Source organism: Bos javanicus, chromosome 5 (assembly GCF_032452875.1).
Source record: "Bos javanicus breed banteng chromosome 5, ARS-OSU_banteng_1.0, whole genome shotgun sequence".
NCBI lineage: Eukaryota > Metazoa > Chordata > Mammalia > Artiodactyla > Bovidae > Bos > Bos javanicus.
In genome coordinates this window covers 100,867,094-100,893,489 of record NC_083872.1, presented here as the reverse complement: position 1 = coordinate 100,893,489, position 26,396 = coordinate 100,867,094, and the positions used below count along the sequence as shown (strand labels likewise).

The window sequence follows — 26,396 nt, the reverse complement described above, 5'->3', positions numbered from 1 at the left end:
TATGATTTTATCATCTTTGATTAGTAAAATTGAGTTGTACCTCATCAGTTGAATTATTATTTGTATTTCCCATTTTATTCTTTTTTTTTTTTTTAACTTTTTTTCCCATAAATCTGTTGGGTTGTTAATGTTTCTCTTTTCAATTTGTATGTGTTATTTAGAAACTTTGTTTTGAGGTTCCAGAAGCAGACGAGTAATGTGCAAGGACAGAGTATTTAACATTAAAGAAAAATCTTTTTTAACTCAGAAAAACTTTCTCTTTAAACATAAATCTTTGGGAGGGAGATCATGGAAGAGTTATAAACAAAAAGAGCAATTGTCTGAGCATCCAGGTTGGCCAAAATGAATCTTAACACATTTATAACACTGATATCACAGAAAATGAAGTGAAAGTGAAAGTTGCTCAGTTGTGCCCGACACTTTGCAACCCCATTGACTATACGGTCCATGCACTTCCCCAGGTCAGAGTACTAGCATGGGTAGCCTTTCCCTTCTCCAGGGGATCTTCCCAAACCAGGGATTGAACCCACGTGTCGCACGTTGCTGGCAGATTCTTTACCAGCTGAGCCACAAAGGAAGCCCAAGAATACTGGAGTGGGTAGCCTATCCCTGCTCTGGAGGATCTTCCCGACCCAGGAATTGAACCAGGGTCTCCTGCATTGCCGGTGGATTCTTTACCAACTGAGCTATCAGGGAATCCCCTGGTCACTTCATATCCTGCCTGAGTTCTTTATATAATTGATGTACTGGGGCTTCCCTGGTGGCTCAGCAGTCAAGAATCTGTCTGCAGGAAACAAGGGTTCAATCCCTGATCCAGGAAGATTCCACATGTCATGGAGCAACTAAGCCCATGTGCCACAACTATTGAGCCTGTGCTCTAGAGCCTGGGAACAGCAATTACTGAAACCCTCCTGCCCTAGAGCCCATGCTCCACAAGAGAAGCCACTGCAGTGAGATAGATGCCTGTGCACTGCAATGAGAGAGTGGCCCCTGCAGCAATGAAGACCTAGTATAGCCAAAAATAGATAAATAAATTAAAAAAAATTGAAGTATTAATTCTTTGTCAATAGTCCTGAAAATACTTGGTACTTTTATTGCTCCATATAAAAATGTATTTTCATCTATATAGTTCAATATACTGAGGTTAAGTGAGCCATTTTTCTATTATGCATTTTTTAATGTTTTCTTAGTTTATAAGGCATCAGTGAAAGTGAAAGTCGCTCAGTCCTGTCTGACTCTTTGCCACCCCATGGACGATACAGTCCATGGAATTCTCCAGGTCAGAACAGTGGAGTGGGTAGCCTTTCCCTTGAAAGGTATAAGGCACTGGTATTCCTAGAATATTCCTTTTAAATGTATACCCATGTATAGATTTCATTCATTCAGAAATGACTTTGGTGTTTAGTAAAAAATAAAATAATTTATTTCACAAAATTTTCACCCATTTGACTCAAGACACTGAGGAATGTCTCTATTCTCCATCAATTTATTTCACCATTTTTAAAAGAAACTCAATAGTAATATAAAATAATACATTTATAGATTATCTCTTTTGTTTCAGTTATCTGTCTCATGTCAGATTCACATAGAAAACTTTGCTAAAATATTGAAACATGTTTAGTATCTGAGGAGAGTACTCACTTGTTATTCCTTTCAGCATTATCTTTGAAATTTTTGATGTCTATTCTTTTTATCTCAAGTGTTCCAAACACTCAAAATTTTCAAACTTGGGGTTAGCTGAAATACATACTTTTCAGAGTACCATATCTCTTCTTTTTGTTTTAATAATGTTATTTGTCGTCTGCACAGAAAAGTGTTCACAAAATACATGTTTTTTTCCCCTTTTCTCACCATTGCATTGAGTTATATCTTGCTAGGAAATGGGATACTATTAAATTGGAAAGGAGAGCCCTCAGTTTTTGGATGTTTTCATTAAAGAGCTGTCAACCTTCTCTAATATAAAACTGGAGAACAGTTTGATCATGTAGTGATATTAAAATTTTTACTGATGGTATTACCAAATGTTGCTACTCTTCTCTATGAGTAAACCTAAGCAGCCTATTGAAGCCAGTAAAAGACCACACACTGTTGATTCAGTTCAGAGAAGGAGGCAGGCAGCACAGACAAGCCCAAGCCCAAGCAAAGGGGCTTTTTGCTGAAATCTGTATTCCAGCTCCCTAAATGGAGGTATGAGCTGTCTTCTACTCTCAGTTGTGACTTACTTATTCTATGACTTACTTATTCCATCTCAGAGTTGTGGTGAAGCAAGTGTGCAAAGATCAGATCAGATTAGATCAGATCAGTTGCTTAGTTGTGTCCAACTCTTCACGACCCCATGAATCACAGGACGCCAGGCCTCCCTGTCCATCTCCAACTCCCGGAGTTCACTGAGACTCACGTCCATCGAGTCAGTGATGCCATTCAGCCATCTCATCCTCTGTCATCCCCTTCTGCTCCTGCCCCCAATCCCTCCCAGCATCAGAGTCTTTTCCAATGAGTCAACTCTTCGCATGAGGTGGCCAAAGTACTGGAGTTTCAGCTTTAGCGTCATTCCTTCCAAAGAAATCCCAGGGCTGATCTCCTTCAGAATGGACTGGTTGGATCTCCTTGCAGTCCAAGGGACTCTCAAGAGTCTTCTCCAACACCACAGGTCAAAAGCGTCAATTCTTCGGCACTCAGCCTTCTTCACAGTCCAACTCTCACATCCATACATGACCACAGGAAAAACCATAGCCTTGACTAGACAAACCTTTGTTGGCAAAGTAATGTCTCTGCTTTTGAATATGCTATCTATGTTGGTCATAATTTTCCTTCCAAGGAGTAAGCGTCTTTTAATTTCATGGCTGCAGTCACCATCTGTAGTGACTTTGGAGCCCAGAAAAATAAAGTCTGACACTGTTTCCACTGTTTCCCCATCTATTTCCCATGAAGTGATGGGACCAGATGCCATGATCTTTGTTTTCTGAATGTTGAGCTTAAAGACAAATTTTTCCCTCTCCACTTTCCCTTTCATCAAGAGGCTTTTTAGTTCCTCTTCACTTTCTGCCATAAGGGTGGTGTCATCTGCATATCTGAGGTTATTGATATTTCTCCCAGCAATCTTGATTCCAGCTTGTGCTTCTTCCAGCCCAGCATTTCTCATGATGTACTCTGCATATAAGTTAAATAAACAGGGTGGCTATATACAGCCTTGATGTACTCCTTTTCCTATTTGGAACCAGTCTGTTGTTCCATGTCCAGTTCTAACTGTTGCTTCCTGACCTGCATACAGATTTCTCAAGAGGCAGGTCAGGTGGTCTGGTATTCCCATCTCTTTCAGAATTTTCCACAGTTTATTGTGATCCACACAGTTAAAGGCTTTGGCATAGTCAATAAAGCAGAAATACATGTTTTTCTTGAACTCTCTTGCTTTTTGCATGATCCAGCAGATGTTGGCAATTTGATCTCTTGTTCCTCTGCCTTTTCTAAAACCAGCTTGAACATCAGGAAGTTCATGGTTCACATATTGCTGAAGCCTGGCTTGGACAATTTTGAGCATTATTTTACTAACGTGTGAGATGAGTGCAATTGTGCAGTAGTTTGAGTATTCTTTAGCATTGCCTTTCTTTGGGATTGGAATGAAAACCGACCTTTTCCAGTCCTGTGGCCACTGCTGAGTTTTCCAAATTTGCTGGCATATTGAGTGCAGCACTTTCACAGCATCATCTTTCAGGATTTGGAATAGCACAACTGGAATTCCGTCACCTCCACTAGCTTTGTTCGTAGTGATGCTTTCTAAGGCCCACTTGACTTCACATTCCCGGATGTCTGGCTCTAGGTCAGTGATCACACCATCGTGATTATCTGGGTCGTGAAGATCTTCTTTGTACAGTTCTTTTGTGTATTCTTGCCATCTCTTCTTAATATCTTCTGCTTCTGTTAGGTCCATACAATTTCTGTCCTTTATCGAGCTCATCTTTGCATGAAATGTTCATTTGGTATCTCTGATTTTCTTGAAGAGATCTCTAGTCTTTTCCATTCTGTTGTTTTCCTCTATTTCTTTGCATTGGTCACTGAAGAAGGCTTTCTTATCTCTTCTTGGTATTCTTTGGAACTCTGCATTCAGATGTTTATATCTTTCCTTTTCTCCTTTGTTTTTTGCTTCTCTTCTTTTCACAGCTATTTGTAAGGCCTCCCCAGACAGCCATTTTGCTTTTTTGCATTTCTTTTCCATGGGGATGGTCTTGATCCCTGTCTCCTGTACAATGTCATGAACCTCATTCCATAGTTCATCAGGCACTCTATCTATCAGATCTAGGCCCTTAAATCTATTTCTCACTTCCATTGTATAATCATAAGGGATTTGATTTAGGTCATAACTGAATGGTCTAGTGGTTTTCCCTACTTTCTTCAATTTAAGTCTGAATTTGGCAATAAGGAGTTCATGGTCTGAGCCACAGTCAGCTCCTGGTCTTGTTTTTTCTGCCTGTATAGAGCTTCTCCATCTTTGGCTGCAAGAATATAATAAAACTGATTTCGATGTTGACCATCTGGTGATGTCCATGTATAGAGTCTTCTCTTGTGTTGTTGGAAGAGGGTATTTGTTATGACCAGTGCATTTTCTTGGCAAAACTCTATTAGTCTTTGCCCTGCTTCATTATGCATTCCAAGGCCAAATTTGCCTGTTACTCCAGGTGTTTCTTGACTTCCTACTTTTGCATTCCAGTCCCCTATAATGAAAAGGACATCTTTTTGGGGTGTTAGTTCTAAAAGGTCTTGTAGGTCTTCATAGAACTGTTCAACTTCAGCTTCTTCAGCGTTACTGGTTGGGGCATAGACTTGCATTACCGTGATATTGAATGATTTGCCTTGCAAATGAACAGAGATCATTCTGTCATTTTTGAGATTGCATCCAAGTACTGTATATCAGACTCTTCTGTTGATCATGATGGCTACTCCATTTCTTCTGAGGGATTCCTGCCCGCAGTAGTAGATATAATGGTCATCTGAGTTAAATTCACCCATTCCAGTCCATTTCAGTTCACTGATTCCTAGAATGTCGACATTCACTCTTGCCATCTTTTGTTTGACCACTTCCAATTTGCCTTGATTCATGGACCTGACATTCCAGGTTCCTATGCAATATTGCTCTTTACAGCATCAGACCTTGCTTCTATCACCAGTCACATCTACAGATGGGTATTGTTTTTGCTTTGGCTCCATCCCTTCATTCTTTCTGGAGTTATTTCTCCACTGATCTCCAGTAGCATATTGGGCACCTACTGACCTGGGGAGTTTTTCTTTCAGTATCCTATCATTTTGCCTTTTCATACTGTTCATGGGGTTCTCAAGGCAAGAATACTGAAGTGGTTTGCCATTCCCTTCTCCAGTGGACCACATTCTGTCAGATCTCTCCACCATGACCCGCCCATCTTGGATTGCCCACGGGCATGGCTTAGTTTCATTGAGTTAGACAAGGCTGTGGTCCTAGTGTGATTAGATTGACTAGTTTTCTGTGAATATGGTTTCAGTGTGTTTGCCCTCTGATGCCCTCTTGCAACACCTACTGTCTTACTTGGGTTTCTCTTACCTTGGGCGTGGGGTATCTCTCACGGCTGCTCCAGCAAAGCGCAGCCATTGCTCCTTACCTTGGACGAGGGGTTTCTCCTCACTGACCTTCCGCTTGGGATAGCTCCTCTAGGTCCTCCTGAGCCCAGGCCGCCACAGCTCCTTGGACGTGGGGTTGGTCCTCCTGGCCACTGTCCTTGGCCTCGGGCGTGGGACGAGGGGTATCTCCTCCCGCCCACCACCCCTGGCCTCAGGCTTAGGGGCGTGGGGTAGCTCCTCCCCACCAAGCCCCTGGCCTTGGCCTTGGGGCGAGGGGTATCTCCTCCCGGCCACAGCCCCTGACCTTGGACGCGGGGTAACTCCTCTCGTCGCCGCCCCTGACCTCAGACTCGGGGTAACTCCTCTCGTTGCCGCTCCTGACCTTGGACGCTGGGTATCTCCTCTTCGCCGCACCCCCTGACCTCGGATGCGGGGTAGCTCCTCTTGGCCGTTCCTGCGCCGTCGCAGTCTGGTACTCTCGGCCACTGCCCCTGACCTCGGATGTGGGGTAACTCCTCTTGGCCGCCGCCCTTTGGGCATGGGGTCCTCCTGGCTTCTGTCCCTGACGTCGGACATGGGGTGGCTCCTCTCGGCCTTGCTTAGCGCGCTTGAGCGTGCCCGTCGCAGCTGCCTGCGCTTGAGCGCGCCCGTCGCAGCCACCTGCACTTAAGGAATCCTCAAGTAGGGGCTCTTCACTGACTTTCTGCACTGTCCTGGTGCCATTTCCTAAGTCAACGAAGCTTTTTTCATCTGGGCAGTTTCTCCTTCAATCCTCCAGGCCTAGTGTAAAGACTGTGGTTAGAAATGCTCAAAAACTACTTTTAGGTCACTTCCCTAAACTGTGTGTCATGGTTCAGGTGGGAAAACTGCCAGTCATGAAGGAACTTGCTGAATAGATCCCATCAACTTCATAGCTCTAGAAATTTCTGACATATTGTGACACATATTCAATTTAAAATTTAATTTATGGTACCATGCTGGACTTTCCAGGACTTTCAGCTGGCTCAGACAGTAAAGAATCTGCCTGTATTGCAGGAGACCTGTGTTCAATCTCTGGGTTGAAAAGATCCCCTGGAGGAGGGCATGGCAACCCACTCCACTATTCTTGCTTGGAGAATTCCATGGACAGAGGAGCCTGGCAGGCTACAGTCCATGGGGTTGCAAAAATTGGACACGACTGAATGACTAACACACTGGACTTTCCATAAGTCGTATATATTCAGGCGTATTTTACTGAGAAATTCTAAGAGTAGACAAGTCATTCTTCACCAAAAGTCTCTATCATTTTGAGACATGTGTTGTTATTTACTTTAAAGGTATTTACCTGATCTCAGTAAAGTATTAAAAAATGAGCACACACATGATATTGCTCTCCTATATTCAAGTTCTGTCTCTCTTTTCTAAAGATATTTTTGATTTTAAGGTCTTTACTCAATTTATTACAATATTGAGTCTATTTTCTCTTTTGGTTTTTTGGCTGTGAGGCATGTGGGATCTTAGCACTCTGACCAGGTATCGAACCACACCCCTTAAGTTGGGAGGTGAAGTTTTAACCACTGGACCAGCAGGGAAACCCCTCTTCAGGTTCTCTTTAAACACTATCGTCATATTCAGTCTTTCTTCACTTGGATCTTAACATCTACATCTTATGAGAACACACACTGAAGAAGGCTATTGCTTTTAATTGCTGTAAAATGTATTGAGCTAACTATGATTCATTGTTCAAAAACACTAGCTGGAGTTCTGCAGGGAGCCGGCATATTGCATATTGAGTGCATATTGCATATTGCATATTGAGTGCAGCACTTTCCACAGCATCATCTTTCAGGATCTGGAATAGCTCAACTGGAATTCTATCACTGCCGGGAGCCAGCGTGAGGAGCTCCACCCATGACAAAGGTCATGAGGAAGGAGGCTCAGCATACGCAAAGGCAGGATCAAGCCTCAGGAGTCCCCCTGGAAATTCTCGAGCATCTACCCACAAAACCAGAGTCTGCCTACTTTCTGCTTTGTGCTCTCACCTACACCTCTGACTTTACGGGGGGCTGTCCCCTACTACCTCTCTCTGAAAAAGAGTTAGCTTACAGCTCCAGTTAATAATTCCTGGGTGTGACAGTATTTCAACCTACAAACTCCTTTGGAAATCCTCTAGCCTGCCTGAATAGGTTTTTCCGGCCACATGTGATTGTTCAGAGCCTCCCAACTGTGAGAGGTGGGAGATGTTCTAAACTGTCTAAACAGAGAGTCCTTTGAGTAGTTAAATGATTGATTAGAAATTGTATTGGTGAAGGGTTTTTCACTTATTGGGCCAATGTTTGCTGCTAAGTCTCCATACCCCTTACCTACTGTGTCCTTGGCAGTGTATTGATTGATATAATGGGTGTATAGAAATGTAAGTAGTAGCCTCAATGTTTGTAACCTTGGACCCTTGAGTTAATTCTTTTCTTGATTGGCCCACCTCACTTTTGCCCTATAGGAATGCAGCTTTGTCCAATGCTTTTTTGGAGGCTGGTGCTTGACTTTGGAATAATCACCTTTAGAGAAAAATAAGTTTCTTAAAATGTTAACAGGCCTCCTGGCCAGAAGATGATGTAAATCACCTGAACTTTTGCATATGAAAAGTTTGAAAGCCTGGCTTCGATTAGAACCAGGAACTGCTGTCTTTGCATGACTCCACTCCTTCCCCCATTATCCTCTATGCATAACTTAAGGTATAAAAACTACTTTGGAAAATAAAGTGTGGGCCTTGTTCACTGAAACTTGGTCTCCCCATGTCACTCTCTCTCTCAAATTCTGGCTGAGTCTCCATCTGGAGCGTGGAACCCGCCATGCTTGCTAATTATGCCTGGGCTTCTAAGATCCGACCGGGGGGACCTCAGTGTCTCCTCTCCTTTGGGAGAACAGAAGGACGCGTGCGGCCTACATAAGTGGTGCAAACTTCTTGTCTTGAAGTTTTATTGGTCTCCCGCATAAACCAAGCTACTCAGCCTCTTTTCTTCACTGAATTTTCCTACTGAGCTATCCTTATTTCAGCCGCTTTTCTCCACTCAATTTCCTCACTGAGCTATCCTCATTCTATTACTCTTTATATCCTTAATTAACATTTAATTAAGCAATTGTTTCCTGATCCTCACCTACGCCGTCTCTCCTTCGAATACCCTGTATCAGCCGGGGCTGGACCCTGGCAGAGTTCCTTTTGTACAACATCTGGAAGAAAACTGTTATCTTGAATCTAGACCTGCACTGTTGAATCAGCATTCTGCAATGGTGGAAATATTCCATATCAGTTGCAACCACAACTGTAGCCACTAGCCACTCGGGGCTAGTGGGCATTTGAAATGTGGGTGGATTTTAAATTTTTATTTAATTATAATTGACTTAAATTTAAACACTCAAATGTGGTTAATGGCTACTGTATTGGACAGCAGCTCTAAATGTATGATTTGGATTTAAAAATTACAGCATTTTAGAGAAGAATTTTTTCACAACCAATTTTTTACCACTGATGTCAGGAATGTAGTACAAAATCAATACATATTTGCAAAACCCACCAAAATATCATAAAGTAGTGTGCAAGTCGCTCAGTCATGTCTGACTCTTTGAGAGCCCATGGACTGTAGCCTGCCAGGCTCCTCTGTCCATTGGAGTCTCCAGGCAAGCAAACTGGGGTGGGTTGGTGTGCCCTAATTAGCCTCCAATTAAAATACATTAAAACAAACAAACAAACAAACAAACTTTTTGTTACTTCTTGTGAAAAAGTGATACAGGTATAGATCAGATATTTAGGCATTGATTAGATATTTATTTGTAATGTTTACATAGATGAGTACCTGAACAAGGTATTACTCAAGGATTGATTCAAAAGATCTGGTGCTTATAGTCATTCAGAAGATATTGTGTTAGAAAAGCAGTAAACAGGGAATGAAAGAATAAACTTTGATAAAATTCTAACTAAGGAAAAACTATGGTATGAAATATAATTTATGGTTATAAGGATGGGCTTTGAAGAGGAACAAGGGAGCCTTGGTGTGGTGACTGATAGCTGTGTAATACTGGCAGTTTACATAGAATCTGTGAGCTTCTTTCATTTTACTATAAAGTAGGAATGCTTGTTATCGTTCAGTCGTGTTTGACTCTTTTCATGGACTGCAACCCGCCAGGCCTCCCTGCCCGTCACCAACTCCCAGAACTTGCTCAAACTCATGTCCATTGAGTCAGTGATGCCATCCAACCATCTCATCCTCTGTCGTCCCCTTCTCCCCCACCCCATCCCCCAACACCTGCCATCTTCAATCTTTCCCAGCATCACGGTCTTTTCAAATGAGTCGGTTCTTCACAGCAGGTGGGCAAAGTATTGGAGTTTCAGCTTCAGCATCAGTCCTTCCAATGAATATTCAAGATTGATCTCCTTTAGGATGGACTGGTTGGATCTCCTTGCAGTCCAAGGGACTCTCAAGTGTCTTCTCCAATACCACAGTTCAAAAGCATCAATTCTTCGGCACTCAGCTTTCTTTATAGTCCAACTCTCACATCCATTGGAGAAGGCAATGGCACCTCACTCCAGTACTCCGGCCTGGAAAACCCCATGGAAGGTGGAGCCTGGAAGGCTGCAGTCCTTGGGGTCGCTGAGGGTCGGACACGACTGAGCGACTTCACTTTCACTTTTCATTTTCATGCATTGGAGAAGGAAATGGCAACCCACTCCAGTGTTCTTGCCTGGAGAATCCTAGGGATGGGAGAGCCTGGTGGGCTGCTGTCTATGGGGTCGCACAGAGTCGGACACGACTGAAGTGACTTAGCAGCTCACATCCATACATGACTACTGGAAAAACCATAGCCTTGACTAGATGGACCTTTGTTGACAAAGTAATGTCTCTGCTTTTTAATATGCTCTGTATATTGGTCATAGCTTTCCTTCCAAGGAGCAAGCATCTTTTAATTTCAAGGCTGCCGTCAACATCTGCAGTGATTTTGGAGCCCAAGAAAAGAAAGTCTGTCACTGTTTCCATTGCTTCCCCATCTATTTGCCAGGAAGTGATGGGACCAGATGCCATGACCTTAATTTTTTGAATGTTGAGTTTTAAGCCAGTTTTCTCACTCTCCTCTTTCACCTTCATCAAGAGGCTCTTTAGTCCCTCTTCACTTTCTGCCGTAAAAGTGGTGTCATCTGCATATCTGAGGTTATTGATATTTCTCCTGGAAATCTTGATTATTATTCCTATTAAAGTAAGAAGGATAATAATAGGTTAATAAATTTTAGGATACAATACCTTGGATAAAATAAATACTATACCTGTTAAACTTTTCATATAATTAAGTTCTCCTTGTGTATCTAAAGCATAAAATCATACAAATTCAGAAATATGTGAATGTTAAATAAGAGCATCCCTGGTACACAGGAAAAAATTACTTTGCTAATAGACAAGTAAAGAAATCGTCAATATTCCCAAATCCATAAGAATGGAAATAACCTGTTTATTTACAGATGCATGTGAATAAAAGTTCATACCACTTGGTGGCAGTATAATACATTGGATTAAACAGGACTTTAGCACAAGAACTGATTTAGGTACAAATCTCAGTTACCTTATTCAATGATTCTATGAATTCAAGCAAAGTTTGTAACCTTTCTAAGTCAAGTATAGAGTGGAAATAATTATGTCTGTCTTGACTGTATTACATTAAAGCTGTGAGAATCACTTAAGAATTATGTCAAAGCATCTTCAATTTTAACATACTATATAGAAAGTCTCCAAACTTTCATTCACAGAATCACTGCAGTTATGAGGCTGTATAAGAAAGTAATAAATGTCAAAAGCAATAGAAGCAAAATTAATCACTGATGAGCTGACACTTGCAAAATTGGCTGCCACGCACCTGCTCTTCCCACCTGGCATTAGCCTCCATCTATGCCATGACATCAAGGAAGTTGTTGACTGTATTTCGCCAGCTCTCGGATGCTAAAAGTTAATGCACACAGAGTGTGCTATGCAAAATAACCTTGCTTGCAAAGTATTTAAGATTTTCTGAGAGCTTTGAGATTTGTTTAAATCAAATTAGAAATTAGTTTAAATCACAGGCAGATTTACTGAAAAATGGGAGAACAACAGAATTGTACAAATTAATACTTTAAATATACAAAATCAACAGGGACACTAAGAAGATTAGTAGCTGCTTCAACCAGGTTCGATACGCGATACTGGATGCTTGGGGCTAGTGCACTGGGACGACCCAGAGGGATGGTATGGGGAGGGAGGAGGGAGGAGGGTTCAGGATGGGGAACACATGTATACCTGTGGCGGATTCATTTTGATATTTGGCAAAACTAATACAATTATGTAAAGTTTAAAAATAAAATAAAATTTAAAAAAAAGAGACACTCAATAAAAATAAAATCAGAGAGGTATTCTTTTTTGCAAAAGTGACACATTATATGATTATGCTATAAAACTCAAATAAGAGCTACAGTTATGCTACTCTGCTATTATAAAATCAGGTTGAAAAATAATGTCCCTCCTAAAATCTCAACACTTAATTCTTTCCATTCTAAAGATTGTTGAATATATACAATTGTAGCTTAAATCTTAAATATAAGATAAACTATTTTCCAATAATATCATGCTTTATTTTTCAAGATAAAGCCTACTGAACTCTCCTCCCCCACCATTTATTATGAAATGTTAGTTTTTCTTTTAGATCAGTTTATGCAAGTGTACTTTATCTAGTATTCAATTATACAATGAGGACTTCTAGTACGTTTTAAGATGATTTATTTAGGAAAAAAATAAAGTTAGATTTAGAAATTGATAAAATAATTCGATGTGGTTAGATACATATCTTGGTGAGGTTTTGTTTTCTTTTTGTTTTTTTACTCTGACTTGGTATCAACTGTGCTTTTTCTCACAAATGAATGGAGAGACAGCTAATGCTCTCAGATGGACTGTTTATTTATACACATAAGAATTTTTTGCAAATGCTTATTGACAATATATTTTCTTTTTTCATAAATTGTTACCTCATGTTTTCTTCTAGTTTTATATTACTATTTTTTAACTGATTAGAAAGAACCCCCCGTATATTCCTCGTAGTTCCTTATTTTATATATACATTTCAAATGCTTTCTGTGTTACTTGTCTTCAATTTTTGTTATAGTGTACACATGATTTACACTTGATTTTTGGTATTTTTCTTTATTGTTCCTTCTTTTTTTTTTTTTTGAGAAACAGCAACAATATCCTTTTTTTTTTTTAGTTATTCCTTTCTTTTTTGACAGGTATGGAGGATCATTCTCTACCTAATGTATTTCTCTTTTGGTCTAGCCTCCACTTGACTCATTGCAAAAGACCCTGATGCTGAGAAAGACCGAAGGCAAAAGGAGAAGAGGGCGACAGAGGATGAGGTGTTTAGATAGCATCACCAACTCAATGGACATGAATCTGAGAAAACTCTGGGAGATGGTGAAGGACAGAGAAGCCCGTCATGCTGCAGTCCCTGGGGTTACAAAGAGTTGGACTGGACTTAGCAACTGAAGAGCAACAATCACATGACTTGATGGTTCTATGGCTGTACAAAGACCACTTTGTTCTGCTCTCTTTTGCCTAGACATCCTAAATTTTCTAATGCTCTTTTTGATTATTTTACCTGTCACAATGTTGCTTTCTCAGTAATCTGTAATCAGGAGAATGTCATTCTTGGTTGAACCAGATGTTCACAGTATGTGATCAAAAACGATGATTATTCAGACATAAATATTCACTGGTGAAGTTTCTCGTAGGATGAAGGAAATTTAAATAAAGACATTTAGGTGGTGTAGAATAAGTATCTTTGGTAACATTGTTTTAATTAATTTATTTTTTAATCGAAGGATAATTGCTTTACAGAATTTTGTTGTTTTTTTGCCGTGAATGAGCCACAGGTATACATAGAAATTATGAAGGAGCATGTTGAAGGGTCCAGACTCTACATCAGATAACATGGACATAAATTCTAGCTCCAACACTACATTAAGTTGATCATTCTCCTTGCCACTCAGTTTCCTCATCTTTAAAGTGGGAATAATAGGCCCAAGAGAGTGGTTTAAATGGTTGAAGGAGATGGTGCATGTCCAAAATATTATAAGTATGCAATATTATTTTAATAACATCATTTAAATAAATCATAAAAATCTTTATTTTTCTATTTCCAAGTAGGTGAATACCTCTCTCATCTTTTTCATTCTTAGCTCTAATCATTTGTGTATTTACAAGAACAAATTGCTCTTTATATTCCCTGGGCTTTGTCAACTCCACTAGTGTATTTTTAAAAGCTACATTTGTTAGGTATTCTGCTAGATGATCTAAATCCAAAGATTAAAACAAAGTTATCCTTGATATTTACAAAGATAACTTTAGTATTCATATAGTAAGTAAAAGGATATAAAAATTCATACAGTAACTGAATGATATTGGAGTCAACCTTTAGCTTTTTACTCTGCTGTTTTAGTTAACACCATAAAATCTATTCTATAATGTTATTATTTCCTTTCTTTCAGGGCTTCTCTAGTAGCTCAGCTGGTAAAGAATCCACCTGCAATGCAGGAGACCCCAGGTGGATTCCTGGGTCAGGAAGATCTGCTGGGGAGGTAATAGGCTACCCACTCCAGTATTCTTGGGCTTCCTGGTGGCTCAGCTGGTAAAGAACCTGCCTGCAATGTGGGTGACCGGGGTTGGGAAGATCCCCTGCAGTAGGCAACAGCTACCTACTCCAGTATTCTGGCCTGGAGAATTCCATGGGCTGTAAAGTTCATGGTGTCGCAAAGAGTAATATTGGGATCTGAATGATATTGGGGTCAACCTTTAGCTTTTACTCTGCTTTTTAAAATTAATACCATAAATTCTATTGCTGTAATATTATGGTTTCCTTTCCTTTAAAGCTTCTATCATTTTTCTTCACTTCTTTTCCATATTCTGTCCCCTGCTGCTGCTGCTGCTAAGTCACTTCAGTGGTGTCCGACTCTGTGTGACCCCATAGACGGCAGCCCACCAGGCTCCTCTGTCCATGGGATTCTCCAGGCAAGAACACTGGAGTGGGTTGCCATTTCCTCCTCCAATGCATGAAAGTGAAAAGTCAAAGTGAAGTCACTCAGTCGTGTCCGACTGCTAGTGACCCCGTGGACTGCAGCCTATCAGGCTCCTCCGTCCATGGGATTTTCCAGGCAAGAATACTGGAGTGGGGTGCCATTGCTTTCCCCCCTTAATCTCTTACAGCCCCTTGAAGAATAGTCTTGAAGGATCCTTCCTTTAATTCCAAACTTCTCTTTTTTCCCTAGCAATTCTTTTGGCAATACACTTGGCCCTCAACCACTTAGTTTGCTGATTCATATCTACTTAACACACATGCTGATCTAAATTATTATTTTTTTGTGCAAAATTTCAAACAAATCACGAAAGCATATTTGAAAAAATTTTAGGTGAACCACAGTCTTCAAAATACTTCAGAGAAATGCCATAAGCATTGTTTGAGAGGAAGTAAGCTGCCAGGAAAGGAAGAGATTGTGGTTATCCTTCCATAGTTGTTTTTCTTTGATGTAGAAAAGAATAACTTAGAAATTTGCACATAACTCTTGGCCAAAATTAACCTAAGTGTGTCTAGAATTCAAAGCATAGAATAATCTCTATTCTGTTACAGTGGAAATAATATTTTTGCTCATATAAAAAGCCAAGCCCACCACTTGTACTCTAGAATCCATCTCCTCTTGATTTTTCTGAAAACATTACTTTTGCAATTATTTATCTTCCACCCTTTTTTGCAGTATTGATTTTTATCTTTTCACTGATTCATTTCCATCATAAAAAAAAGCAACCTAAAGGAACAAAAACCCCCATGCTCTAAGGTCCACCATATTTAAAATAAAATAATTTCCCTTGATCATATATTTTCCTCTAGCTATTATTCCATTATTCCTTCATTCTTCTTAGTATATTTGTCAAAAGATTTGGCTAAATACACACTCTCAAATTCCTCATTTTCTGTTGTTTTTAAACTCATTCCATTCTCTTCTCTTCACAAAATCGTTTCTGATCAATATCACTAGGGACTTCCACATTGCCAAGTTAATGGCCATTTAACTATCCCTGTATTTCTTGACCTCTCAGCATCCTTTGACATAGTTTGCCACCTGTTGCTTAATAAAAACTTTCTTCTCTGTGTTTCCAAACACATCTCTTTCTTTTTTCTCTGACAACCTCAGCTACCCTTTCTTAATCTCACTTACTGGCTTCCTCTCTCTTTTAGCTCTAAATGTTGGAGTTTCTCAAGGACAGTACTTAGCACTGTAAGTACACTATTTGAGTGAGCTCATTCTGCTTCATATATAGTTCTTTTTCTTGAGTTACAGGTACAAATATCTAAATGCACATTAGGCATTTCCATTTGGATGTCTAATAGGCATCTCAGACTTATGTCCAAAATCAGATCACTCTTTTTCCAAATACAACTCCTCGTTTCTTTCCTCTTGTCTTCTTGATTTTAGACAAAAGTTATATTTAATTTCTCTTGTTACACATTCAGTCTTCTCTTGTGGCTCAGAGGGTAAAGAATCTGCCGGCAATGTGAGAAATTGGGTTCGATCCCTGGGTGGGGAAGATCCCCTGGAGAAAGGAATGGCAACCCACTTCAGTATTCTTGCTGGAGAATTCCATGGGCAGAGGAGCCTGGCAGGCTACAGTTCCTGGAGTCATAAAGAGTTGGACTCGATTGGGTGACTAACACACAGAAACATACATGACACATTCACTCCTTCTGTAATTTCCTTGGCTTTTTCTCAAAAATAAATTCCAAAGATAAGAATAACTGTATCATATAGAAAAATACCATTATTATACTTCTATATGTGAGATGCAGTGAGTAGTTAGAGGGAAATCTGTGTCATGAAATGGATACACTCAAAAAGAAGTAAGTAAGATCTAAAATCAGCTTTAAATTCCCGTTAGGAAACTAGACAAGGGAGAATATTTTAAACCTAAAAGACACAGAAAAAAAGAAATAGTAAATATTTGAGCAGAAATAAATGAAACAGGAAAACAATAGAGAAAATCAGGGAAACCAAAAGCTGGTTTCAATAAGATTCATCAAGAAGCTTGGTATCAATAAGATTCATCAAACTCCAATCAGGATAAGAAGAAAAGAGAGAAGAGAGAAATTATCAATATCAGAAATAAGAGCTTTCATGGCAATAAAAACATAACCTAGATATACCAGAGATAATTTTATTCCCACAAATTTGATAACAGATAAAATGTGTCAATTCCTGGAAATACACAAATTATAAAAATTCGTACAGGGAGAAATAGATAAATTGAATAGTCCACATCTATTGAAGCAATTGAGTCAATTACTAGTATATTTCCAAACCATAAAAAAAAAAAAAAAAAAACAAAGCCAAATGATATCACTGGTGAATTCTACTAAAGTTGTAAGAAAGATGTAGTACCAATTCTCCACAATCTCATAAAGGAAATAGAAACAGAGAAAACACCTCCTGAGAAGACATTCTATGAAGCCAACATTACTGAAAGTAGAATAAAGACATTAAAAGAAAATAAAACCGCAGATTTACATCTCTCATGAACACACCAACAAAACAGTTAAAAAAAAAAAAAAAAAAGCTTTGCAAATTAAATCCAAAAATCTACAAAGGAAGTATACATCATGGACAGTTGGGTTTTATTTCAGGTTTGCAAAGCAGGTTCAACATTCAAAAATCAATAAATATAATCCAATCAATAAGCTGAGGAGAAAAAGCATGTAATCAAGTCAGCTGGAAGAAAAAAAAAGTGACAAAGTCAATACCCATAAGCACTCTGAGCAAATAAAAAGCTTGATAAACAACACTTATTTAAAAATCTACTGTTAACATCATGTTTCATGGTGAGGTAGTTTTCCTTTTAAGCTCAAGAAAAAGGCAAGATGTCTACTCTTACCTCTCTTATTCAGCATTGTATTAGAAATCCTACCTCATGCAAGAAAATCAAGAAATAAAAGGCATACAGATTAGAGAACAAAAACTAAAACTATTTCTTTTAGCAGATGATGTAACTGTCCTGTTAGAGAACCCAAAAGAATCAAGATAAAAAATTCTTGGAACTAAGAAGTGAGCACAGAACATTTGCAAGGTTTAAGGTTAATAAATAAAAAGTTAATTTCATACATATATACCAGCAACGAACAACTTGAATTTAACATTTAAAAATCCCATTTACAATAGCATCAAAAATTGAAATATTTAGATATAAATCAAGCAAAATACGTACAGAATCTATATGTGGAAAACTATAAAGCACTGATAAAATGAATGACATCAAAGGAGATTTAGATCAATGGAGAGATATTTCATGTTCACATATTGGAAGATTCATTACTGTAAAGATGTTGATTCCTTCTGACTTTATCTATAGACTGTAATGACAAATAAATCTCTTCAAACTTTTTCATAGAGATCGACAAACTAATTCCAATTATGTAGGAAGACAAAAAGTTCTAGACCAGTCAACACAATGCTGAGGAAGAAGAGCAAAATTGAAGGACTCACAGTACTTGATTTCAAGACTTACTATAAAGCCAAAGTAACCAAGACAACGTGGTATTGGTGAACATACGGACATATAGATCAACAGAACAAAATGAAATCCCCCCGAACAAATGCCTTATAATACAGTCAACTCATTTTTGAGAAAGACACAAATACAATTGAATTGAAAAAGGAATGGGCTCCATTTAAAATAAAAACTTCTGTTCTGTTAAAGACACTTTTATGTCACAAAACAGTAAAAAGTTTTTTGCAAAATATGAATCTCATAAAAGGACTTGCAGTCAGTGTAAATAATTCAATGCTCAACAAAAACTGGCCAAACAACTCAATCGAAAAATTGGTAAAAGATTTGAAAAGACACTTCACCCAAGAAGATATGAAAATGAAAAGAGCACATGAAAAGATACACCTGTTGCTAGGGAAATGCAAGCTAAAATAACAATGAACTTCCACTAGACACCTGCTAGGATGCTAAAATCAAAAGTCCTGACAATACCAATTGCTGATGAGGATGGGAAGCAACAGGGACTCATTCTTTGCTGGTGGAAATGCAAAGACATTCAAATTGAAAGACAACTGACTTTTTTTTTTTTTAAATAAAACTAAGTATAGTCTATCATATGATCAAGCAACTACCATTCTAGGTATTTACAAACTGATTTGAAAACTTGTATCCACAAAAAACTGCACATGAATGTTTATGGCAGATTGATTTATAATTGCCCCAAACTGGAAGCAGTCAAGATGTCTTTCAATAGGTGAATGAGTGTACAAACTATGGTACTCAGATGATGGAAAGAGCGATAAAAAAGAATGAGCTATCCAGCCACAAAAATATATAGATAAATCTGAAATGCATATTTCATATTAAAAGACATTAGTCTGAAAATGCTCTATTTTACATAATTTCATTGATGTGTTATATGGATAAAGCAAAACTGTAAAGAAGGTAAATATTGTCAAGGTTTGCATGAAAAGTAAGGTTGAAAAGTGAAACACAGGGGATATTTCAGGGCAATGAAGCTTTATTCTGCATGATATTGTAATGGTGTATTCATTACATTATGCTTTAGTCAAAACCCATGAAACTCACAGAATTTTATGGCAGAAAGAGTGAATTTTAATGTATGCAAATTAAAAAGATCATGAAGTCTACTCTGTAAAATGGACAAGTGTTTTACTTGTTTAGGATGGGTGAGAATGGGTGTGGGTCTCCTATGACATGGAGGTAGAGTAAAAGTCACCACGAGGGGATACCAGGCATCTAATGAAACCCCTACAACTATCCCATTACCTAGAATTAATAGTGATGTTTGCATTGAATGGATGTCCTACAAAGGCATGATTGTAGCAAACTGTGAGAAGCATCCACCACTGTTTAGAGGGATTTTTCTGGTGAAAACTTCCTGAGCACCTGTGAATCATTGTAGACTACCATGCTCTTATCTGGTGCCTACTTACTGACTTCTCAGCCCAGAAAAACTGGGTGTCAAGTTCATGAGACATTAGTAAGGTTTTCCCTATGGTGAATGAGTGATCACTCGTTGAATGGCTACAAAAGGAAAAAAGTAACCCTTCTTCTGCTGCTGCTTAGCAATATGACATCTTTAGTTGAAAATTCTTAGTGAAATATGGCAGATATAGTTACTGACAAAGAGAAAAGCCAATGCTATATTTTAATGGTTTTTGATATCATTTCCTTTTCTGTAACAGATTATAGGAGTAAGATGCACTGATGCTGTGAAGAGAACAAACTGTTTCAAGCCTGATGTACAGCTGCCAGGAGTAGGCTAACATTACAGTCATTCAAGATGGGACAGGAAAACATCAGCACAACACTGGTGTTAAAGGGGAAGTAAGAAAAACCCTGAATGGGTTAAAATGGCATATAGAAGAAGAACCAAATGCAACACCATCACAGGTACTTCAAAGAATTATCCATCATGATGAAGAGGTCCTGTTATTCAGACCAGAAATTCAATAATAGGGACAGTAAATAGAATTCAAAACAGACACAGACTTCCAAACCTAACTTCATTGCATGTAATTAAAATCTCAGAGGAGTATAAAGTGACAAGATATGGGGATTTTTATGCATGATTCCAGTGCTCAAAAATCACCAAAAAATTCTTATTTATAGTAATGCAACTTAAGACAATATTTGATATTTCAGTGCCAGTATACATATTCAGTGATGACATCTTCAAGATGACCCCAACAGTTCACTCAGTTATTCACTGTGCATGGAGTAGCACTGGGTTTTTCTGTGTTGTTGAATTATGCACTAACAATGAAAAAGTAAGAAGACACAGATATGTATATGAGAAAGTACTTGTGTTTGCACAGGAAATAAATCTCAACATTGTGGGATAAATCACTGTGCATGATGGGTTCTGAGATGGCAAATACAAATACAACTTGACTATACCAGATGAACAAGGAAAAGGATGCTTGTTTTATTTGTCACAATCACTGTGGCAAAAAAATATTGTTTGGGAGAGCATATGAGCATATCACTATAGTTATTAATAGCCAACACACTAAGTGTTCATCCATGCAGTTTGGAGTTCTATTTCTGCCCTTAGAAGACATAAATGAAATTTTAAATACATTACAGAGAAGGCAGAAGAAAAATTAGATGACTTAGTGGATTATGTTTAGAAAGTATGACTCTATGGAAGCAAGGCAGAGGCAGAAGAAGATCAAAAGCTCCAAGAGTTCCACCAGAAACTTGGAATGTTTACATATCAGTACTAAATGGCAACCACAAAGTGAACAACAGAAAGTTGGAATTGCAAATTTCAACAGCTGATGGTAGTTCATCATTCTTCAATTTGGAAATTTATTGAAGTGTTAAAGGTGAATAGCAAAACAATGAAAAATGATCACCCAGATTCTTTGTATTCACACTTGAATATGGCCACCAACAGATAACATTGTCACAAAGATGGTGACAAAATTTGTATATACAAAATTATTAACAGATACTGCAAATATAAAACCAAAAACCAGGTCCATATACACTTGAGAGCAACCACTTATTGACTTAAAAGTAACCCTGCCAAACTTCACGGTAAGAAAGAATAAACATGAAATCCATAACTGGCAATGAATTACAATAAAAATAACTCAAAAAACATTTCAATGAAGTTAATGTTTGTATTATTTAATGAATCATGGACCAAATGTCTCAATGGATGTTTTTGACAGGACCAAATGTCTTGTGAGGGATAAAGTATGTATACTAGAATTGAAAAATTAAGGAAGTTACTGGTGATGCTGATAACCATGATTCTCACTATTGAAGTGGGAGGTTGTAGAAATGCAAAGGAAGAGATTAGCACAATCCATGTTGTAACATATTCGATTTGGCAGCATCAGCATAAACTTGTGAGCCAACTGAAAAGCTCCCGATGGTCAAAGATTGAACCATGTGAACAAGAAAATAAAGTAACATTAGATTGTCCCTCAAGACATAAAATGAATGTGAATGACTTTCATTGATATAAATGACTGAATGAATAAGTAAATGGAACACTAGTCAAACATCCTCTGCAGAATAAATCTAAATAATTTATGTAGATTGTCTCTTTTGAAAAAGTTGGAGCATAAATCTCCACTGAAGTGTAGGCTGAGCATATTGACTTCTTTCTGAAGAGTACTGTGTGGAAATGGGGAAAAGTGAGTAATTTTGCAGTAGTTAAACCTGATGAACACCATTGTAGTCAAATGACCAAAGTCACCCTCATTAGTTATGTTGATAAAAGTACCCTTCATCAGATGTGCTAAGAATGATTACTTATCCCTGTGGTCTTCCTCCAAAACCTATGTGCATCAGTCATTCTGTCATGTCTCGTGTGACCTCACGGACTGTAGCCCACCAGGCTCCTCTATTCATGAGATTCTCCAGGCAAGAATACCGGAATGTTGCTGTTCCCTTCTCCAGGGGATCTTCCTGACCCAGGGATCAAAACGTAGATTTCCTGCATTGCAGGCAGATTCTTTACCATCTGAGCTACCAGGGAAGCCCTCTGAAAATATATGACCTAGTATAATGATGAGAAAAACATCAGACTACCTCAGCTTAGGAGCATTTTGGAAAATATCTAATCAACATTCCTCAAAACTGTCAAAATTCAAAAAAAGAAAAAAGTGAGAAACTATCACAGTAGAGATATCCTAAGCAGATGTCAGAACTAAATGTATTGTGGTACCCTGAATGGGATGTATCCTTGAATATAAAAAGGTCTTAGGTAAATACTAAGGAAGAGGTACTGGACAAAAAGTGAATAAAGTATAGACTTTAATTAAAATAATATATTAATATTGACCCATTAGTTCTGACAGATGTACTAATGCAACATGTTAATAATAGAGGAGGTGGAGTGTTGGGTATATGGTAACTCTGTAGTGACATCACAACTCTTCTGTAAATAATGAAACCATCTTGAAAGAAAACATTTATTTAAATAATGAAGTTCCTCTCACTCTTCAACCATATCCTTTGTGGTTTCACAGCTCTAGGCTTTGTTTCAGTGCCACAGCTTGTAGGCACTGACTGCTTTTAATCAAGTGATGTCTCTCTTTCCATCTCATTCAAAGATGGATTATTCTGTTTATAGGATGTTTGGACAGATGCAAAACACAGAGGAATCAATGATGCAGAAGCCAAGGAAACATCCCTATCATTGCCAACATATGTGGACATGCAAAGGTAAGAATCCATAACCTTCCACGAGGCCACAGATTATACAGCTAGAATTTTCTATTGGTTTTTTAGTCTTAGATTTTTAATGAGAACTTTTAAGAACTACAACTGGAGTCTATTATTCAGAAAATTCATAATCTTATTCTGAAATAATCAGTTTACATACATGTCTCCCCATTAGACTGTGCAGTTTTCTATTTCTGCAACCCTTCTATTCAGTCTAGTTTCTGGCATATAATTATATGTTTATAAATATTGTTTAATTGAAAGTAATGAATCAGATCTGACTTGACCTATGTTGAAAATTAAGAAAGTATTATAATGCTTATTTTGTTGAAGCAATGTTATAAAGACTGGCATCTGAGTTTTGCTTCATGAACTGATATAAATATATAACTGTTAAAATATTAAAAAAATATTTCAAACAAAATTTAGAAAGATGGACGGCTATAATACTTAATTTTGCTTATGTTTCTACTTTAGACAGTAATTTTTAATATAATTCAATTCTTTTGATACTTTTGATATATTTTTCCCTTTTGGGATATATTTTTCCTTCCTGGGTGTCAATCCCACTGAATATTATCTATTTCCAGTCCAGATGTACATAAAGGTAAATGACAAATTTTAGTGGAAATATTTTGACCACTTGATTGTCTAATAACCACCCATTTGATTATTATGTGAATTATAGTTTTGGAACAGAAGTGTTAACATAAGAATAATATTCTTTCACTAATACTGGTGAATTCTACAGAGTACTTTGGTGGTTGGTAGTGAGAATGGGGGGAAATGTTGAAATGATTACAAAATTCTAGTGATACTAATAAATTCTGGTGATAACAGTTCTGGGGGTATAATGTACAACATGATGACTATAGATATCAATTCTGTGCCATATACTAGAAAGCAGCAGTGAATGTGCATCATCAAAGTTATCACCACATCTGCACACAAAATGATAACTATGTGAAATGAGGACTGCATTACTATGGTTGAACCCAAGTGTCCTGCACACATCTCCTGCATTGTAGGCAGATTCTTTACTGCTGACCCACCAGGGAAGCCCTAATCACAGCCCAATGTATGTGTATGTCAAATTGCCCTGTTATAAACTTTAAACAAAGTGTGATATGTCAATTATATCTTAATCAAGCTGAAAAAATTTAAAAAACAATGAAGTAAATAATTAAAAACCAAAACAAACAAACAAACAAAAAAAACAGAAAAATATTTAATTATTAGATAAAGCATACTGGTGTCTTAGACTTCCCTGATGGCTCAGCAGTAAAGAATCTACCTGCAGTGCAGGAGATGCAGGAGATGTGAGTTCAATTCCTGGGTCAGGAAAATCCCCTGGAAAAGGAAATAGCAACCCACTCCAGTATTCTTGCCTGGAAAATTCTATGGACAGAGCAGTCTGGCGTTCTACAGTCCATAGTGTTGCAAAAAGTGAAACATGACTGGGCACACACACGCAATTGATTCATCTCTTATTTTGAATTGATAAAACCAGTTCTTTAAAGATAACTAAATATGTGTTCATGGTAACAGAATATGTATAGAGATTGTAGATTTCTTTCCATCACATTAAGACAATGTGTACTCTCAAAAGTTTGACATTTGTATTGTCAAGTACAAGCTGGCACTTGTCATCCACCTGCACAAGAATTAAATCATGTGTTGCTGCAGCTGCTGCTTTTCAACACATCCCCAAAAGAGTCTGGGGTAGAGAGCAGAGTGCACACATCTCCTCTGTGCTTGAGTGACAAGTCTTCGGATAGTTAAATACTTTCACGATCCAATTTTATGAGCCCAATTCTTGTATTTCTCCATAGCTAGAAAAACTCTAAAATCTGTCACGGTGAGATGACTGTTTCTGTGATTAGCAAAGCTTCACAAGAATAGCAGAAATCTTTTGGAAAAAATACATGCTTGATTGTACACATTCCACCTTCACCAAAATCATTTATGTACTGACCTTCCCCTTGCCTCTTTGGAGCAACTTTTCAGAGCCATCTGAAATGCTCTCTCCCAGGCTGCAGTCCTCATTTTGCCCCAAAGGAAACTTAACTTGTAACTCTCTAATGTAGTGCATTTTTTAAAGTCAACGGTTTGACTTATTTTCAAGTTTGTTTTAAGTGCTTAAATGTTTCAGAAAGAAAAATTAATCATTACAGATAACCCCAAATGTCCCAAATGGCATCAGACTGCTCTGAGACTGACCAGCATTGCCGTGGTTACACTTGTTGCCACAGTGATAGGACTAACTGTTTGGGGTGAGTAAATTAAAGCTACACATTCAACTATAGAGATTAATATGTTTCCTTTGGAGTTGTTTTTTTCTTTTTAGACATTTCTCTAACTTTTTCAGAATCATTGTTCACATTTACCTAATATTCTCTTTCAATATTGTTTTATTTATGTTGGTATTAAATGACAAGGTTGATAATTTCATTAATTATTAATCATTTCCCCCTATATAGAGCAGGTAATAAATGTGATTTATACTCTGCTAGAAATTTTGTAATTAATTGGCAAACTGTGGGTTTGACAGTCACAATTTGCTGAAGTTTTATGTTTTGGCAAAAGTACTTTGTTGAAAAAGATTTGCACAATGTGAGAGTTGGGAATTAAGTTTTATTTGGGGCAGAAGGAAGACTGACTCCTGGAAGGTCGTGATTCAGATAGCTCTGAGAAGCTGCTCCAAGGAGGAGGGAGGGGAGAAGCTAGATTATACAGAAGTTTTGCAACAAAGGGTGGGTAATCTGAACACCAAAATATTATTGTTAATCAAAGAAAATCAGATATCTCAAGTTAAGGAATTTGGCACTTGTTTATATATGGGAAGATGCAAGAGTCTGGGCTCACTGAAATCATTCCTTTCATATGCATCTCAGCTATCTGGGGCCTATATCCTGTGTTTTCATATCCTGAGCTTCTTTGGGGCTCACTCTCACAGGGAGTGGCTGCCATCTGATGGCGGTTAAATAGCAGGCATTCTCCTTGCTGAGTTCCCTTAGAGCTCACAGGCTCACTTTGGAGGGCTGCAATCGCTGATGATGGTGACATCCTTGTTTACTGATAAGGAAATACTTCATTTCTCAGTTGGTAAATAATGTAGGTTTGACAGTCCCAATCTATGAACTGAGGTTTTATATTTTGGTGAAAGTACTTAATTTTATGAAAGCTGATTTGGGAGAATGGCATTGAAACATGTGTAATATCATATATGAAACGAATTGCCAGTCCACGTTGGATGCAGCATACAGGATGCTTGGGCCTGGTGCATTGGGATGACCCAGAGGGATGCTACGGGGAGGGCGATGAGAGGGGGGTTCAGGATGGGAAACACGTGTATATCCGTGGCAGATTCATGTTGATGTATGGCAAAACCAGTACAACATTGTAAAGTAATTAGTCTCCAATTAAAATAAATAAATTTATAATAAAAAAAAAACTTACGGAGTTTACATATGACAATATTTTGAAGTTTTGACAAAATTTATCAGCTGTTTAAAAATTTAAGGCTGA

General features: G+C 38.1%; 1 protein-coding gene across 5 annotated transcripts in view; it reads left to right on the top strand.

Moving 5' to 3' along the window:
- LOC133248154 (killer cell lectin-like receptor subfamily F member 1) overlaps positions 1-26,396 on the top strand; it is a 75,470-nt gene that overhangs the window by 24,376 nt on the left and 24,698 nt on the right. The window contains exons 2-5 of one of the 5 annotated variants that reach the window (XM_061417943.1): positions 12,906-14,206; positions 19,868-20,075; positions 22,777-22,868; positions 25,043-25,141. In XM_061417943.1, coding sequence (XP_061273927.1) covers positions 20,059-20,075; positions 22,777-22,868; positions 25,043-25,141 — 208 coding nt within the window. In that variant the 5' untranslated portion in view covers positions 12,906-14,206; positions 19,868-20,058. Of the gene's footprint in view, positions 1-12,905; positions 14,207-19,867; positions 20,076-22,308; positions 22,869-25,042; positions 25,142-26,396 lie in introns of those variants that run through there. The other 4 variants (XM_061417944.1, XM_061417942.1, XR_009736627.1 and 1 more) reach the window with 4 other exon arrangements.